Source organism: Mustelus asterias, chromosome 18 (genome assembly GCF_964213995.1).
Source record: "Mustelus asterias chromosome 18, sMusAst1.hap1.1, whole genome shotgun sequence".
NCBI lineage: Eukaryota > Metazoa > Chordata > Chondrichthyes > Carcharhiniformes > Triakidae > Mustelus > Mustelus asterias.
Genome location: NC_135818.1, coordinates 57,010,745 through 57,030,962, shown reverse-complemented (window position 1 = coordinate 57,030,962; position 20,218 = coordinate 57,010,745). Strand labels below are relative to the sequence as shown.

The following is a 20,218-nucleotide window of genomic DNA, read 5'->3' as shown; positions in this document are numbered from 1 at the left end:
AAGAAAATAGGTCAGAAAGAAGAGCATGAAAAAAGCAACATTTTCTAAGAAGGGAGGCAGTTTAAAATTATTTAGATATATACATACAAAGTATTCAGGATGAAATCGGTGAACTAGAGAGACAGATTGTTATGGGAGGAGATATGTTATCGTATTAGTAGAGGTGTGATGTAGGCTACAGCAGGAGAGAGTTAAACATTCCTAGTTACAAACATGCAGGAAGAATCGAATAGGAAATTATTGATCAAAATTCCATCACAGCTTTAGAAGATATTGCTGACAAAAGCTGCATCTATTTGCTATGAGTTAAACTCCTCTATTGGAAAAAGTGATAAACAGAGGAAATATATTCGAGGAATAAAAATGTCGAACCAACAAGATAACATGATTTTTAATATCCAAAACTAGAGACAGGTAAAAGGCAGCAAAGAAGAGGAGAGTTTTCTGTTGATTTCTAAATCAGTGTGCTTTTAGTCATCAAAGCTAGAGACAAGACTAGATTTAGTACTTAAAAACGAGATAAGTGTGACAAACATACAGAAAGCAGTGACCATGCAATAAGAGAAGTGGAGAAATCAAAATGAAAATTATACTGGGAGATATGACAAATGTTAATGTGAAGAGACAAGCATAGTACAGAAAGTAGAAGGATATTAGAACACTGGAAAGTCTAAAAAGGGTTATGAAGAGAGTGGCAAGGAATAAAATATCTTACTGATGAAAACAGAAAGGGTGCAGACTATTAGAGAAGAAAAATTAAACTTTTATAAAAACTTTGAGATGGTGGCAGTAAAAGTTCACTGGTTCAGAAAGAGGCAAGATAAGGACTAAATGTAGATAAAAGTGGCCATGATCTTTGGAAACATGCTTGCAAGATGATTTCACTTGACTTGGCATGCCTGTTCTCGCTCTTTGAAAGAACTGTTCAATTTAGTCCCTCCCTCAACCCTTTTCCCCATACCCAGTGAATTAAACCTTGGCAAGTACATGCCTAATTGCTTTTCTTGATATCATTGTGGTAAATTTCTTGCACATCCCCCCACCCCTCAAAAACCGGGCCTTGACATCCTTCCAAAGAAGTGTGGCGCTCAGAACCATAAACGATTCTCTAGCTGCAATCCTTGATGTCATCAGTCTCCAGAAATCTATTGATTTCTGTCTTGAACATGCTAAATGGTTGAGCTTCCACAGCCCTCAGGGATAGAGAATTCCAAAGATTTGCCATCCTCGGAATGAAGAATTTCCTCTCCATCTCATTCTTAAATGGCCTACGCTTTGTCCTGGCTCTAGGCTCACCAGCCAGGGAAAGATGTTCTGGGGACCCAGGTTCGAATCCCTCCACAGCAGATGGTGGAATTTGAATTCAATAAAACATATCTGGAATTAAGAATCTACCGATGACCATGAAGCCATTATCGATTGTTGGAAAAACCCATCTCGTTCACCAATGTCCTTTTGGGAAGGAAATCTGCTGTCCTTACCTGGTCAGGCCTACATGAGACTCTAGCGCCACAGCAACATGGTTGACTCTGACTGCCCTCGGGTGACTAAAGATGGGCAATAAATGCTGGCCAGCCAGCGACGCCCATATCCCACAAGTGAATTTAAAAAAAAATTCATGCACTAGGGCACCCAGATCCCTCTATATCGGAGCTTACAATTTTTCACCATTTATATAATACTTTTTTATTCTTCCTGCCAAAATGGACAATTTCACGTTTCCACAATATACTCCATGGGATTTAGATTTTGTAGAAAGAATGCAGAGTAAAAAAGCTGTAGTAACAGTGAAACCTTACAATACAGAGAGAGAATCTGGTGAATTGATGCGACGACAATAATCTCTCCCTCAATGTCAATAAAATGAAGGAGATAGTCATTGACTTCAGGAAGCATAGTGAAGGACATGCCCCTGTTTACATCAATGAGGGTGAAATAGAAATGGTCGAGAGCTGCAAGTTTTAGGTATGCAGATCACCAACAACCTGCCCTTGTCCCTCCACAATGACACCTCTACTTTCTCAGGAGGCTAAGGAAACTTGGCACATCCGCTACGGCTCTCACCAACTTTTACAGATACACCATAGAAAACATCCTTTCTGTTCGTATCACAGCTTGGTATGGCTCCTGCTCTGTCCAAGACCGCAAGAAACTACAAAGGGTCATGAATGAAGCCCAATCCAACACTCAAACCAGCCTTCCATCCATTGACTCTGTCTACACTTGCCATTGCCTCGGAAAAGCAGCCAGCATAATTAAGGACGCCACGCACCTCAGACATTCTCTCTTCCACATTCTCCCGTTAGGAAAAAGGTACAAAAGTCTGAGGTCACGTACTAACCGACTCAAGAATAGCTTCTTCCCTGCTGCCATCAGACTTTTGAATGGACCTACCTTATATTAACTTGATCTTTCTCTACACCCTAACTATGATTGTAACACTACATTCTGCCCACTTTCCTTTCCTTCTCTATGAATGGTATGCTTTGTCTGTACAGCACACAAGAAACAATACTTTTCATTGTACACCAATATATTTGACAATAATAAATCAAATCAAAGCATCAATTGGACTACAATGAGAATAGTGTGTTTAATTTTGGGAGCTTCACTTCAGCACAGAAGAAAACATATGGAGATTTATTAAAATGATATCAGGGTTGAATGATAAAAGTTTAAAGGTTAGACTAGAGAAATTGTGTCTTTTTCCACAAAAAGAGAGAAGATCTGACACAGATGGTTAACAATGATGAGTTTTGATAAAGCAAGTAGAGGAAAAACTATGTCTACTGGTCAGGAGTTAGTAATTGGAGACCATAAATTGAAGTTTGCCTCTCAAAAGAGATAAGTTTCGTTTTTGATGCGGAAAATTGTTTCTAGAAAAGCATTCCACATCCTAACAATGTGGAAGCAGCTTCAAAACTTCTTTTAAAAAGAAAAATGGATCACTATTTGAAGAAAAACATTAAACAGCAACAGAAAAAGGAACAAATGGAGAATTAATCTGCCCATGTTGTATAAGCTATGGTATTGTCAATGTCCTGAAATACTCCAAATTAATTATTTTTACTAATAATATATCCATTGATTAATGCTTGAAATGCAAAATGTATTCAAAAATAAGAATACTCACAAAGATTGCCATTGATAATTTTACTATAGTCCACCTGTCCTCGCATAGCTCGTATCTTCTTCAGCTTCACCTCCTGGTTCTCCATACGTTCTTTCAGTTTTTGTAATTTGTCACTTTCTGAAATGGACTGCTGCTGGCGCCTCTCTTGTTGCTTCAAATAACGCAAACGTTGCTCCTTTGAGGGAGGAAGAAGAGTATTTATACATTTTGCTTTTTAAAATTACAATGTTCAAACAGCAAATGTTCACATTGTATTGCTGGATAGTTCAACACCCAAGTACTTAATCAAAATACTATGGATGCCGGAAATCTGCAAGAACAACATTAAACTAGAAATACTCAGTCGGTCTAGTGGCATCTATGGAGAGTAAAACAATGCAAAATGATCGTGTTGTGTGTTTCCAGCATGTCCTGTTTTTACCCAAGTATGTAAATCCCAAATTGAAAAGTTACAATGTTGCACTTGGGGTGAGTAAAAAAAATCATTTGCTGGACTGCATTGGATACATAAGTTATCCAAACCTCAAGGTAAAATGCAGTGACAGCTTGATTTAGGGGAACCTTATCTTGTGTCAGATTTATGGTAAAACAACACTAAGAGCAGACAAGGAGAAACCTTTGCTTGAGAATTTTATTTCCTGAATGGCAAAAATACTTGTGCTTACAACTCACAATTCTATATTCTTGTTTCTCACTACAGAGGTGAAGTATGAGAATCGTACTCAGTGACTATTCTACATATCCTAACTGGGCAATGAGGAAGTGACTACTTGACTATGCTGGTCTTCATATTTTCATTAGCTATCTCTGCATTTAAATAAACCTGTTGGACTTTAACCTGGTGTTGTTAAAACTCTTACTTTATGAAAGTCACCAGATAACCTCAGGATATGGAAATTCCCCCCCCCCCCCCCCCACTCCCTTTCACTAGCCGAGGAACACTGAAGCTGACTATAATAACTTCACTGCCACCCAATCTTGTATCTCCCAAGTCAGCAAAGGCCAGTGATGAAGACTGCCAGCTTCTTCATCTATTGAGCTCATATCAGTTATAGAACACATTTTACGTTTAGTCATCTTCGACTGCCTTGTCTAAAAACATTATAGATGATTTGTTAGAACCAGAATCATCGAATCCTACAGTGCAGGAGGAGGCCATTCAGCCCATTGAGTCCGCACCGACCACAATCCCACCCGGACTATATCCCCATAACCCTATGCATTTATCCTAGCTAGTCCCCCTGACGCCAAGGGGCAATTTAGCATGGCCAATCCACCCAACCCTCATCTTTCAATTGTGGGAGTAAACCAGAGCACCAGGAGGAAACCCACGCAGACATGGGGAGAATGTGCAAACTCCACACAGACAGACAGTGACCCAAGCCAGGAACTGAACCCGGCTCTCTGGTGCTGTGAGGCAGCAGTGCTAACCACTGTGCCATCATACCACCCTCAATTTTGTTGCACTAGATTAAATATCAGATTCATGAATGCATGCTAGTTCTTAATAACATAAAAGTATATTTGTTACCTACAAAATACCAGCAAAGCTCATGTGTTGGCAAATTCTGCATTGTTAAACATTTAAACAGTTCTTAAATATTTTGTGCACCCAGCAGAGGCAGCTTAATCGTGGGGATAATTCTATCATTCACTTACTAAGATTCTGGATTGGGTATGGAATGATCAGCAAGTATGATTATATCCTGCTAAAAAGTTATCTGAAACATGATTGAAGACAGTGATCATATGAAAATAAGTTTCACTTTGATTTTGAATGATGCTTTCACTCTTGTTTTTTTCTGGGGCTATTATACTGTTACAATGCAACTTTTCTGCCACCAGTCTCCTTGCAAAATGTCCAAGCTGCTTTGATACAGCTCCTCCTGGATTTATCAGTTTCCCAGAATAAATAAGAAGTTCCTGTGTGGAAATCTGTATTCTGCTGATAAGAATTGCCATTTAAAATAACTCACTAAAAGCAATCAACTCCCCTAATTATACTAGTTCCTTTCTCATCAGTATGAATTCTTCAACCCTGAATACTGCTTTAGGACTAATGATGAAACGTTTATGGAACACTAACTTAATTGGTGTCAAAGGGATTTCTTGTTCTTTTCATAGAACGACAGGAACAGGCCACCAGTCCATGTCAGCATTTATGCTTCATCTGAGCCTCCTCCAGACTTTTCTTATCCAACTATCAGCATAACCCTTTATCCTCTTCTCCCACATATGCTCATCTAACCTCCCTTAAATCAAACCCTGTGGGAGTGAGTTCCAGATTCTCACCAATCTCTGGGTAAAGATGTTTCTTCTAAATTTCTCATGTGATATCTTGGTGACCATCTTAAATCATTGCCCTTTAGTTTTGTTCTTCCAAACATGTGGAATCACCTCTGTCTTATCTTCCAATCCTGCTCATCCTGATATCTTTATTTGTTTTAGAGAAAATGTATCTTTCTACACAGATTCCATTTGAATTCTTTTGTAAAATAAGTGACTACCTTAAACTTTAGCTGCTAAAATGAAATACTGCACACTGATGCATTTTCCAGTTACATTCTTATGTGCCCATACTGCAAATATATTAATGTCTATTTGTAATTTGTTGCAGTTTCCCTCTGCCAGTTTGTAACTGAATTTACAAAATGTGATGAGAAACCTCTTCTATGGCATCCACATGACATCTTGGAGGAAAAACAATCTGTTCTCAATTCATCTCCAAGGCCACAGTGAAAATGGCCATCATGAATCATAGAATCCCTATTAGTGCAGAAGGAGGCCATTCAGCCCATCGAGCCTGCATTGACCCAGGCCCTATCCCTGTAACCCCATGTATTTACCCAGCTAGCCCCCGACACTGATGGGCAATTTACATGGCCAATCAACTTAACCCGCACATCTTTGGACTGTGGGAGAAAACTAGAACACCCAGAGAAAACCTAAGGTGTATAAGGGCAGTTCTTCACTTGATGTTCTTGTTGTGAAGAAGCACCTGGCCTCCAGTCAGTGTTTTCTTATAGTTGCAGAACATAAGGATGGAATCTCAGTCTGAGACTTCAGTCACAAACATTCTAGCCGTGCCAAATTACAGTACAAACCGATTTGAACCAAGGAGCTGCAACTGCTCAAGGAGGGCAAGGGATGCAGATTTGGGACACGGTTTGTAACATGTAGAAGGAAGCTACAAAGAGATATGTGGATAGGTTAAGTAAGTGGGCAAAGATCTGGCAAACTGAGTATATTGTGGGAATGTGAAATTGTCCATATTGGCAGGAAGAATAAAAAAGATTATATAAATGGCGAAACATTGTAAGCTCCGGTATAGAGGGATCTGGGTGTCTTGGTGCATTAATATTTTTTTAATTCACTTGTGGGATATGGGCATCGCTGGCTGGCCAGCATTTATTGCTTATCCTTAGTTGCCCGAGAGCAGTTGAGAGTCAACCACATTGCTGTGGCTCTAGAGTCACATGTAGGCCAGGCCAGGTAAGGACAGCAGATTTCCTTTCCTAAAGGACATTAGTGAACCAGATGGGTTTTTCCGACAATCGGCAGTGGTTTCATGGTCATCAGTAGATTCTTAACTCCAGATATTGTTTATTCAATTCAAATTCCACCATCAGCCATGGTGGGATTTGAACCCAAGTCCCCCAGAACACTAGCTGAGTTTCTGGCTTAAGAGTCTAGTGATAATACCACTAGACTATCGCCTCCCCATGAATTGCAAAAGGTACAAGTAATTAGGATAGGTAATAGAATGATATAATTTATTGCAAAGGGAGTTAAATACAAAAGCAGGGAGGTCAACATCTGGAGTACGATTAACAGCATTGGTAAATGAATTGGAATTAATGCAAAGATGATTTAATAGACTAATACCTAGAATGAGCAGGTTGTCTTAAGAGGAAAGATTGGACAGGCTAAGCTTGTATCCTTTGGAGTTTGAGTATGAAACTTGATTGAAACATATAAGCTCACGAGAATTCTTGACAGGGTGGATGTGGAAAGTGTGGGAGAATCTAGAAGCAGAGGTCACTGTTTAAAAATAAGGGGCTTCTCACTTAAGACAGAGATGAGGGGAATGTTTTTCTCAGAGTCCTCAATCTTTGGAACCCGATTCCTCAAAAGGCAGTGGAAGCAGTCTTTGAATGTTTTTAAGGCAGAATTAGTAGATTCTTGATAAACAAGGTGATGTATGATTATCTAAGATAGGTGGGAGTGTGAAGTTGCAGTTACAATCAGATCAGCTACGATCTTACTGAATGGTGAAGCAGGCTTGAGGGGCCTACGTCTGCTCCTAATTTATATGTCCGTATCAAATCAGTTGGAATTATAAGAGAAAAAAGGAAGCTGGAGGTCAAGTTTAGGTCGACATATGCAATCTGCAAAAGCAGACTATTATATAAAGTTGACAGTTGTGGTAAACTAAGGAATGGGATGAAATAAAATGGTGTGCAGAAGAAACATTGCATGATTTTGCTAAATATCAATATAGCTTGAAGATAAATCATTTAGTATTCAAACGTTTTAAAAATATCTTTCATGGGGTGTGAAATAGCTAGCAAGGACTCCATTTGTTGCTCATCCATAATTGCCCTTGAGAAGATGGTGGTAACCTTCCTTCTTGAACCACTGCAGTCTGTTGTAGCTATACCCACAGTGTTGTTAGAAAGGGGTTCCAGGATTCTGACCCAGCAACAATGAAGAAATGGCAATATAGCTCCAAATCAAGATGGTGTGATCTTTGGAGAGGAGCTTGGAGAGGGTGGTGCTCCCATGAGTCTGCTGCCCTTGTCTATCGAGGTGGTAGAAGTTGTGGGTTTAGAAGGTGCTGATGAAGTAGGCTTTGTGAGTTTTGCAGTGAGTCTAGTATATAGAACATACTGCTATCACAATGCTGAAGGGACTGAATGTTTATGAGGATGTGATGCCGATCAAGTGGACTGCTTTGTCCTGGATGGCATTGAGCTTTCGAGCATCGTTGGAATTGTACTCATTCAAACAGACAGAGTGCATTCCATCACACTCCTGACTTGTATATGGTAGACTGGCTTTGGGGAGTCAGGAGGGTAGTTACCAGTCACAGAATTTCCAGCTCTTGTAGCCACTCTATTTATTTGTTTGGTCCAGTTCAATTTCTGGTCAACGGTAATCCCAGGATGTTGGGGGATTCAGCAATGGCAATTGGTTAGACGGTTAGATTTTCCCTTGTTCGTGATTGTCATTGCCTGGCAATTGAGAGGTATGAATGTTACTTGCCAATCATTAGCCCATGCCGGAAGTTTGTCCAGGTCTTGGTGCAAGTGGACATGGACTGCTTCATCACAAATGGTATAGTCCACTGTGCAACCATCTGCATACACTAACATTGACCTTATGGTAGAGGGAAGGTCACTGATGAAGCAGCTGAAGATGGTTGAGCCTAAGACACTTCCCCAAGGAACACCTGCAATGTTGTCCTGGAACAGAGATGATTGCCCTTCCAACAACCACAACCATCTTCCTCTGTGCTAGGTATGACTCCAACCAGTGTTGGAGTATTCCCATTGACTCCAGTTTTGCTAGGAGTCAGACTCAGTCAAATGCTGTCTTAATAACTTAGTAAGATAGAGGGTTATAGGTAAGCCTAGTAATCGCTACGGTAGGGACATGTTCGGCACAACTTTGTAGGCTGAAGGGCCTGTATTGTGCTGTAGTTTTTTCTATGTTTCTAATGTCAAGGGCAGTTACTTTCACCTCACAAATTCAGCTCTTTCGTCTATTATTGGAAGAGATTATTGTAATAAGAGCAGGAATTTAGTAGGCCTGGTGGAACCCACACTGAGCGTCAGTGAGCAGGATATTGCTGTGCAAGCGCCACTTAATAGCACCGTCAGCGACAACTTCCATCACTTTGCTGATGATCAAGCCTAGAATGATGGCGCTGTAATTGGCCAGCTTGGAATTATCCTGTTTCTTGTGGGTAGGACATAACTGGACAAATTCCACATTGTTGAGCAGATGTCAGCACTGTAGCTGGTCTGGAACAGATTGGCTACGATGCATCTAGCTCTGGAGCACAAATCTTAAGTACTACAGCTGAGATATTGTCAAGTGGTAGGGGCAGAAACTCTCAGCACAGATGGCGACTTGAACAGCTGCGATCAATAGATTTATGGACCGAGAGGAAGTTGGAATTAGGCAAGGTAGCCTTTCACCAACAACCAAATGTCAATTCAACAAAAAAGTTAACTAATCAAATGTCAGACATTAACTTGGATTCGTAAAGAACATTTAATTATCTACCTTGGCAACCAACATCTGTTGCTGGGCTTCAATCTGATGCTGCTGTCTGGAAGCCATTTCTTGCAGCTCTGAAAGGGTCAACTCCACCCGAGGGTTACCACCCTGTGTTTTAAAACAAAGATGTTAGCACTGTGGGTATTTTGAAAATTGTGCGCACTTCAACTTTGAAGAGTCAATATTTTAGATTTTAAATACAACTTCATATCACAAGAATTGTTCATCATTAACACAACCACCTATGTATTAGGTTGACCTGTTACCAACTGTCCGCTTGTTATTCCAATTGCTCTCAGTGCTCAATATTTGCAACGTGCAAATTCCTCTGCTACAAGCGATGATTTGAGTTTTGAAAATTCCACATTTTTCAGAATAGAAGCTGCCTTTTTCATTAGTTTTCCTTTTTAGAATTAGCATTCCAGATTTCTTCCATGTGCGCTAAATGATACCTGCCATAGCTAATTAAGAAGTACGTGTTCCTGTAAAGTGCAAGTCCTAATGTTTAGTACGGCCAGTTTCTTAGGAATCAGAGGCTTTTCAGCCCTTTGTCTCTGTACCAGTTGACCAAGAGCTACTAAGCCTAATCCCAACTTTTTGCACTAGGTCAACAGATCTGTAGATCATGGTTCTTCAAGTAAACAATCAAGCACTTTTTAAATGTGATGCAAGTTTTTGCCTCTGTTATCTTTTCAAATTGCAAGTTCTAGGTCCCTATCACCCTCTGGGTGAAATATGTTTCTTCATATCCTTCTATCAATATCTTTAAATCCATGTCCCTGGTTTTTGAGCCCTCAGCCAAGGTAAATAAATAGGTTGTTCCTATTTATTCAATCTGGGCCCCTCAAAATTGAATACATCTCAATTAAGCCACCCCTCTATTCCAAGGAAAACAACCTCAGCCGATCTAATTTTTTCTCATAGATAAATGTTTTTCCAGTCCTAGCAACACCCTCACAAATCTCCTCTCCCCTGTAATGTGATGGCCAGAAGTGTACGCAGAACTCAAGCTATTGTCTAACTAATGTTCTTTACAGTCCCAACATAACCCCACTCCTCATATATTCTATGCCTTGACTAATAAAGGAAAACATAAGCCTTCTAAACACTTTATCTTCCTATCCTGCTACCATTAAAAATCTGTGACATACATTTCATCTTCCACACTACTCCGTATCCTCCAATTTATTCTATATTCCCTTGGCTTTTTGCACACTGACTATGGCAACGTCTGCAAGACATAACAGGCTGTAAGATGAAGACATGTAAAATCACCAGCTCCAACGCACCCCTCCCTGACAAGCTCAATGCATTGTACACCCATTTTAAGCAAGAGGTCAGCGAGAGCATGTCCTCCATCCTGGAAGTCCTGGATGAACCTGTATCTGGGGTCACCATTGCAGATGTCAGAGCAGCTTTCTCGAAGGTCAACCCACGGAAAGCGACTGGCCTGGATGGGGTACCCGGACGAGCACTCAGACCCTGCGCGGATCAGCTGGCGGGGGTATTCGTAGACATCTCCAACCTCCCTTTACAACAATCTGAGGTCCCTATCTGCTTCAAGACGACGACCATCATCCCAGTACCTAAGAAAAGCCAAGCAGCGTGCCTTAATGACTATCTTCCGGTGGCTCTGACATCCATCATTATGAAGTGCTTCGAAAGGCTAATCATGGCATGAATCAATTCCAGCCTCCCGGACTGCCTGGATCCACAACAGTTTGCCTACCGCCACAACAGGTCCACAGCAGATGCCATCTCCCTGGCCCTGCATTCAAGCCTGGAACACCTAGATAACAAGGTCACCTATGTCAGACTCCTATTTATTGACTACAGCTCAGCCTTCAACACCATTATTCCTACGAAACTCATCTCCAAATCCATGGCCTGGGTCTCAGCTCCTCCCTCTGCGACTGGATCCTGAACTTCCTAACTCACAGACCACAACCAATAAGAATAGGCAACAACACCTACTCCACAATCATCCTCAACACTGGTGCCCCACATGGCTGTGTTCTCAGCCCCGCTAATATACTCCTTATACACTTACAAATTCCCCTCCAACTCGATTTTCAAGTTTGCTGATGACCATAGTGGGTCAGGTCTCAAACAATGACGAGGCAGAGTACAGAAATGAGATGGAGAATCTGGTGCGGCAACAATAATCTCTCCCTCAATGTCAACAAAACGAAGGAGGTCGTCATTGACTTCAGGAAGCGTAGAGGAGAACATGCCCGTCTACATCAACGGGGACGAAGTGGAAAGGGTCGAGAGCTTCAAGTTTTTTTAGGTGACCAGATCACCAACAACCTGTCCCAGTCCCCCCATGCTGACACTATAGTTAAGAAAGCCCACTAATGCCTCGACTTTCTCAGAAGACTAAGGAAATTTGGCATGTCAGCTACGACTCTCACCAACTTTTAAAGATGCACCATAGAAAGCATTCTTTCTGGTTGTATCACAGCTTGGTATGGCTCCTGCTCTTCCCAAGACCGCAAGAAACTACAAAAGGTCGTTAATGTAGCCCAATCCATAATGCAAACTAGCCTCCCATCCATTGACTCTGTCTACAATTCCCGCTGCCTCGGCAAAGCAGCCAGCATAATTAAGGACCCCATGCAACCCAGACATTCTCTCTTCCACCTTCTTCCGTCGATGAAAAAAGATACAAAAGTCAAAGCCACGTACCAACCGACTCGAGAACAGCTTCTTCCCTGCTGCCATCAGACTTTTGAATGGACCTACCTTGCATTATGATCTTTCTCTACACCCTAGCTTTGACTGTAACACTACATTCTGCGCTTTCTCATTTCCTTCCCCATGATCGGTATGCTCTGTCTATATAGTACGCAAGAAACAATACTTTTCACTGTATGCTAATACATGTGACAATAATAAATCAAATCAAAATCAAATCTCTAAAAGCGCTACCTCCCATTTCTTTGGACTAAATTCCATTTTTTCCTCTCTTCCTGCAGTCTATACCTTTTTATAAATTACAGAAAGCAAGGGAGCATGTTCTAATTCCTGCAGAAGTCAACAGCCTTCAACTTTCAAAAATACTAGTCAACCATTACCTTTTGCCTATTCCAAGCCAATTTTGTCAATGATCCCTGGATTCCAAGAATGTTTCCTGTTTTGATGAGCCTGCCATGTGGGACCTCATCAAAAGCCTTGCTGAAACTCACGTGGATCACTTCTATCACACTGACCTCATCAACCCTATTTGTCACTGCCTCAAAATATTCAACAGTTAGAGATGACCTTTCCATAACCATCCCATGTTGACTTTCCTTGATTAATCAATGCCTTTCTAAATTAATGTTTTTATTGTCCCACAGAATGGATTCCAATAATTTGTCCAGAACTAAAGTTAAGATAATTGGACTAAAATTACTTGGATTATCCCTACCTCCCTTTTTAAACAACATACAATGTAGGCAGTCTTCTAATTGTCTAGGACACCAATCCTGTAGCCAGGGAGGATTGAGATAGGATGGTCAGTGACTCTGCAATTTCTTCCCTTGCTTCTTTTAACAACCAGAGACATAGCACTTCATCTACGTTTGAAGATGCTAAACCTTTTCAATGCATTCTCTTACAATATTTATCCCATCCAATATTTCACACTTCCTTCTTAACTTTGATGTCATCATCAGCCCTGTCTTTTATGATGGTGGCCACAAAGTGATAGCTGAAAAACATTCATTAAGAATTTTATGCATATCCTCACCCACCACAGATAGGTCATCTTTTAAGTCCCTAATATGCCCTATTTTTCCTTGTGCATCCTCTTGCTCTCTATGTACTTATAAAATATCTTGGTGTCTCACACAAGCTTCCCGTTTTTTGCTTAAACATGCCCTAATGAACCTCGTCAACCCGGGGATTCTAGATTTGGCTGTCCACCCTTATTATTTTTGAAGTTTAACTGCCCATTAGGAATAAAATGCACCCACACACTTCCTCCACCATTTATTTTTTACTTCAGTTGTTGTAATGCTAAAACTGCAAAATCAGCTGAATAGTAAAATGTCTGCACAATTCTAGCATACAGCAAAAAACTTCACACTTACTGTCATCACCAAAACATCAGATAATACAAAGTAGTTCTGGATGCATCATAGCAGAAAATAATTTTTAGCATGTGAATATTTCTTTTTTAATCAAAAGCCATTTCCACTGAGATTAACAGTGATATTACAGTAGGATAATGCTAATTTCCATTAAACTCCTTTGCACTTAAATGATTAATAGGTACATTTTTGGATGAATAGACCACGTGGGCTGCACTGATGCATTTAGCCCAGGAAGTTCAAGCCACCAGAAATATCTACCAGGATGTCAATATATAAACACGATCAAAGGACCTCTGGCAGGATGTATATGTGTATCAGGTGCGGACAGGTTTAGAATCAGCATGATAAAATTGAGAAAGATAGCAAATCTGTAAAAATCAAATCCTGTAATGAGTTATCTTTAGACAAAAGAGTGAAGTTGAAAACTCCTAGGCAGTAAAACTGAAATGGTGTTCTTTTCTGAACAAAGTTCAATGACCATCTTGAAACATATGTAAGAGTGTTTAGATTGGACCTTTAGATCATCAACGCGCCCTCTCTTTCACAGGCACGTAACACAGGTGGCAGCAGTAACAAGAAATTGCACATAATTTTGATGTGAACTTCTAAGTTTACAACCAGAATATTATAAGCCTCCTCTTCATTAGTACCATTAGGAAAACACTAGGTCACCTTGTGGAATCAAATTGAAATAAAATAAGTACTTCTCCAAATAGAGACTGGCATGAGGTTTAAAATCATGACAGAAAATCAGACAAAATTCAATTCCAAAAAGCTCGGAGAGTACCTGAAAGCAAAATTTTAATATTTGCCATGAAACAATATATGGTACAGTTGAATATTTCTTTCAATATCTGAAAGTGCCCTTAATGTGATTTAGTACGAGAGGAATTTCTGACCAACATTTATCAAGACACAATGTTCCAGATTTGGATTGCCAGTGAAATCATTTAACAAGCAGTTTTCACATTTTATTGAAGGAGATAAAATGATCAGGAATGTAGTAACTGATAGCATAGTTTGCTGGGGCTGCAGTGTTCTCGATTTGCTATTAGACCAGCCTAAAATCCACAGCCCACGAGATTCAATGTTGCTACTCTAGGACACATAGCTGGCAGAGATGTCATGGAATGGCTTGACAGTAATACCAACTAAGTAAGTTTCTGTACTGGTCAAAACAAAAATCAAAATTAATATCAAGGATTTCCTGCCACTTTCCTCAAGCCCCATACTCCAAACTTCTGCTTAACGTGGACCCTATATTTTCACCACATTAACCTTCCTACCTTCAGCATCATGTCTTGGGCATCTTCGTTATTTTATGTCCTCAATCATCCAAGCTCTAAATTTCTGCGTTCAACATATTTTGTATCTTCCTTCCCAGCTACTTCTCCTGCCAGAGTTCTTAATTTCTGTTGCACCACTGTCTCTCTTGATGCCAGTTGTCTTTGCAGTCTACCCAATTTATCACCTCTGCTTATTTAATCAGTTCCACCTTTCCCCATCTCCATTTTGACCTATTAAACATTTATTATCGCTCAAGCAAAGCTAGGAACAGGCTTTAAAAAAAACTGAACCACGAGACCCACCTCTTGCTCCCTTAAATCTATCCCACTAAACTGCTTATCCAACTTCCATTCCTAACTCTCATGTTAGCGACTATTTTTAACAGTTCTCTCTCCTCAGATCCTTCCTTTAAGTCTGCCATCTCCATCCCTCTTCCAAAAAGAGCGGCACAGTGGCAAACATTGTTATCTCACAGCGCAAGGGACCCTGGGTTCAATTCTGGCCTTGGATGACTGTGTGGAAGTTGCACATTCTCCCAGTGTCTGCATGGGTTTCCTCCAGGTGCTCGGATTTCCTTGCAGAGTCCAAAAATGTGTAGGTTAGATGGGTTAGCCCTGGTAAATGTGCAGGGTTATGGGGATAGGGCAGTGGGTGGGCCTGGGTAAGATCCTCTGTCATAGAGTAGGTGCAGACCTGATGGTCAAATGACCTCCTTCTGCACTGTAGGGATTCTATGATAATGGTGCTATAAAATCCCTTGCAACATACTGCCACATCGCCAACCTTCCTTTCCTCTCAAAACCTTGAACGTGCTATTGCCTTGTAACTTCATGTCCATCTTTCTCAGAACTCTTGAATACCTTTAAGTCAGGCTTTTGACCGTTTTACAGTTCCAAAACAGCTCTTATCATAGTCATATGACAACCAATATGCCTGTGACAAAGGTAAATTATCCCTCATTATCTCGGAACCTGTCTACGACCACGCCATCCTCTTCTAATGCTTCTCTACTGTTCTCCAGCTGGTTGGACTGGTCTGGTTCTCATCACTTTTGCCAGTGTAGCCAATGTATCACTTGCAATGGCTTCTTTTCTGCTCCGACATTATTTTGGGTTTCTTCCAATGTTATAATCTTGGCCCCTTCCACTTTCCCATCTATATGCTGCCCCTCAGTGTCATCTGAGCAACATCTAGTTGTACCTCTCTTCACTGACTCTAAATTGTCAGTACTGGATAAGCAGAAATTTTCTCCAAATGAATAATGGAAAGGCTAAAGTCATTGTCTTTGGTCCCTGCCACAAACTGTTCTTTAGCCACCATTCCCATTCCTCTCCCTGATAGATGTTGGAGACTGAACCATGGTTCATAACCTTGGTGTCATATTTGCACTTCTGACCACATGTTTGCACTAAGACCACCTATTTCATTTTCACAATTAATCAAATGCTGCCCTTCTCAGCTCATCTGCAGCTGTAATCCACATCTTAGCCAATGTTACCTCTAAACTTAATTTTCCTACTGCACCCCTGACTGGCCTCCTACATTCTATTCACCATAAATTGAAGTAGTCTAAAATCACTGCCCATGTCCTAACTTGCACCAAATCCCACTCGCCCATTACTTTGTGCTCAAATACCGCCATTCATTTGTGCCCGATTAAGCAACACCTCACTTTTAAAATCTCTCTCTTACCTCCTCCATCTCTACAACCTCCAAAATATCTGCACTCCTACAATTCTGGTCTGTTGACATGCCCAAATTTTACCACTGGTGGCCATGTCTTCACATATCACTCCCAAACCTCCTGGTCTTTCTCATCCTTTACGACACTCCTTAGAACTGCTACTTTGTCTGCCCAAATATCCCTTTACATGGCTTAATGTCAAATTTTGTTTGCTAACACTCCTGTGAAGAATCGTGAATCTTTCACTACATTGAAGGTATGGTAGAAGCTTCTGTGTTGTTGAATATTAAATTTGACACCTTGGAGACTGGACCCAATGTAGGTCAGCAGGGACAGGGTTTTGGAAAAACTGAAGTTCACAGCAAGGTCAGCCAAGAGAATTGGAATAGCTGAAAGACAAAAAGCCACTGATGTGCAAAATTTTATTTTGATTACGTCTTGATAAAATACGTGGCTGTGGTGGGATGGAGACAGGCAATGTTACAAAGGTAGAGGTGGACAGTCATTGTGATGAAAAAGATATGGGGTCAGATGCTCAGCTCGAGTTGGGCACCATGGTTACAAACAGTCTGGCTAGAGGCAGTGACGAAACAGCAAATGTGCCATCTGAAAGATGGCATCTCAGCTAAGCAGAATATTTCGGGAATGTTGCATTAAATGTCAGAATGGTTACATGCTAAGTGGGCCTGAGCTTTGTGAATCAAGAACAGAAGTGCTACCAGCTAAGTCAATGTGACAAATTGCGAAGATTTTCACAATGTTAGTCTCACAGATAAGCAGATTTATTTTAAGAAACAAGAGTCTATTTTCTGCTAATATTTTGTTAAAGTTCAAATGTTACACAATATGTGAATGAAACTATAAAGGTTAGGAAATGTTTGAAATTGACATTTATGATGTGCAAGAATGATGGTTTGGAAACATGTAGTCATGTTTGCTTTTAAGAGTGAATCAGTTTAAGTTTCTAAACCACAATGGATAACCATCAGTTAATGAGTAACATTAGGCTCATCTATACGAAGCTGCAGAAAAAAAACTTTAAAGTGAACATGTTATAATCTTATTGCTCCGACAACGGACAACGAGCTGAAGAACATGTTGAATTTGCAATTGAAGCAACTGTGATTTAAGAATCAACTCATTATATGTGAACTCAAAAAAAGGGCAGTTCCCTTGAACATTTTTCAATCAAAAAATAAAGCATTGTACAAATTTAAACAACCCACACAATGGAACAAATAGCAATTTGTTTGTTGGAAGAGTTTAGCTATTTTCAGTGGTGTTCCAGCTAGCTCCATTTAAAATTAGACACAAAATTCAAAAAGGAAAATCTTTTTTGTACCTTTACAAGTTAGTCCAAATCTTCCAATCAGCATTGAAACCATTGCATCTGACGCGGATCAGATTTCTATGCCCTTACCTGGTTGCATTTAAAAGGGCCCAACTTGTGAATGGGGATGAAGTCTGGAGTCATGTATTGCATATATCATTTTGCCAGTTCTCAAGGTGTTTTTCTGAAGACTGCTTAATTTAATAGCAATCCGTAGCCAATACAAACATTTTCACATTCCATTGCTGCATCATTTGGGTAAACAATTAATTTATAGAGAAGGGGAATATGAAAGTGTGTGTATTAGCTACATTCTAGTGTTAATTGAAATTATATTTTCTATAACTTTGCAGATTTCTTGTTTCCAATGTGACAATACTCTGCCTTCAAGAAATATATTTTAATCATGTTCCTTTGCAGGATTTTGTTAACACCGTGTTGTATATGACTGGCGTCTTTTATTGCTGCTGAGGCAGTATAATTAATATAATGTTGATTTTAATCTGGGCTAATGCAGTGTTCTGGGGTTTTATGGTCCTTTGGGGATTGCTGAGTGGAGCTTGATTTGGGAATGATTGTCGGGTCAGGTGACATGCCTTGGGACAATTTTTTTTAAAAACAGAAAAGTCCAATTTTTAGTTTCATTACTCAGTTGTTGCTCAAAGCTGGTGGAAGAAGGCAGTGTCTCTGTCTCTCTCAAGGTTTGCTGAAAGTTCGAGGACTGGGAGGCCTCAGAGATTTAATCCAACAGTCAAAGGACCAATTCACAGCAGGTGTTAAAAAGCCCAAAAGCATCACATGAGCATTTGTTCCTGTGCTAAGTCTGGAGAATGCTGTATGTCTGTGGGATAGTGTTTAACTTGGAACAACATAGATAGCTAGGAATATACGGCATTATGTTTAAATCTTGTAATTGGTAAAAGTTATGGTAATTCTTTTTTGTTATATTTTAACTATGCTCTTAAATAAACTTTGTTTGATAAAAGATTCCTAATGGATCACTTGAATCATACCTTGAGCGAAACATCTTATGCTTACCCATGCCAAAATTAAAATGCAAAACTGAGGATCTAGGCTAGCTTCATGAAATACCTTGGAGTTTCTGGCCTGGGTCTCAACACCAGCGTTTAAATTGTGTTTGTCTATGAAGCGGTATGGCAATATACGTGTATGACAGATTTTTAGATTTTCCCAAAATGCTGAGCCTATTAACCTAGTGTTTATAGTACTGAATTAGCAACCCAAAAGTCATGATCTCAAACAAATTTGCTAATTTGTGGTTGAAACCATAATGGATACTAGATTATGATAAGATCCAAATGGTCTACATGTGTTTCACATACGCTTCAGTCTAACCCCAAGTACATGCAATAAAACACATTGATTTTATACCATTGAACAACTATACCCACATCCCGGACATACTCTCTTTCACCTTATGTTGGGAAAAATATACAAAAGTCCAAAAACATGTATCAACTGACACAAGAACAGCTTCTTTCCTGCTGCTATCATATCATATATTAAGCTGATTTTTCTCTTCAGCCTGTCTGAAAATGCAACACTATATTCTGCACTCTATCCTTTCCTTCTCCTTTATGTACTCTATGAGCAGGACATTTTGTCTGGATAGCATGCAGTGCGCATTTTCTACAAGATACACAGCAAGAACTCATCAAGCCTCTTCAGGCAGCAGCTTCCAAACCTACAACCACTACCATCTAAAAGGACAAGGGGATAGTAACACCACTATCGAGAAGTTCCTCTGCAAACCGCCCATCACTCTGACGTAGAAGTATACCACAATTCCTTCACAGTTGTTGGGTGAAATTCCTAGAACTCCCTCCCTAACAGCAATTAGTGTGAACCTACATCATAGCGACTGCAGAGGTTCAAAAAGGCATTGCATCATTATCTTCTCAAGGGCAATTAGGGATGTGCAATAAATGCTGGCTTATCTAGAGACATCCACATCCCAAGAATGCATGAAAACAAAATCAAGTGATCAGGTTCACTCGTCAATTTTGGGCTGCATTTCATTAAGTTAAGATGATTGGTCACAAATAATTAATAGGTCTGTACAGCAGATAGAACAGATTTCAATCTATTTCCATCCAGTGCACACAGCTCTGAAAATAATAGAGACTGTTTTAAAAAAAATTATTCTTTCATGGAATGTGTAGCACTAGCAAGGTCAGCATTTGTTACCCATCCCCAATCACCTTTGAACTGAATGGCTTGCTCAGCCATTACAGAGGGCAGTTAAGAGTCAACCACATTGCTGTGGGTCTTGAGTCACATGTAGGGCATTAGTAAAACAGATGGGTTTTAATAACAATTGATAATAGTTCACGGCCACCATCACTAAGGCTAGCTTTTTAATTCCAGATTTTATTAACCGAATCTAAATTCACCAGCTG

The 20,218-nt window shown here is 40.1% G+C and overlaps 1 protein-coding gene across 10 annotated transcripts in view; it reads right to left on the bottom strand.

Moving 5' to 3' along the window:
- Positions 1-20,218, bottom strand: part of ppp1r13bb (protein phosphatase 1, regulatory subunit 13Bb) — a 102,369-nt gene that overhangs the window by 42,729 nt on the left and 39,422 nt on the right. For all 10 annotated transcript variants that reach the window (XM_078234031.1, XM_078234036.1, XM_078234033.1 and 7 more), the window contains exons 5-6: positions 9,425-9,526; positions 3,134-3,308 (exon numbers count right to left, since the gene is read on the bottom strand). In XM_078234031.1, coding sequence (XP_078090157.1) covers positions 3,134-3,308; positions 9,425-9,526 — 277 coding nt within the window. The remainder of the gene's footprint in view (positions 1-3,133; positions 3,309-9,424; positions 9,527-20,218) is intronic.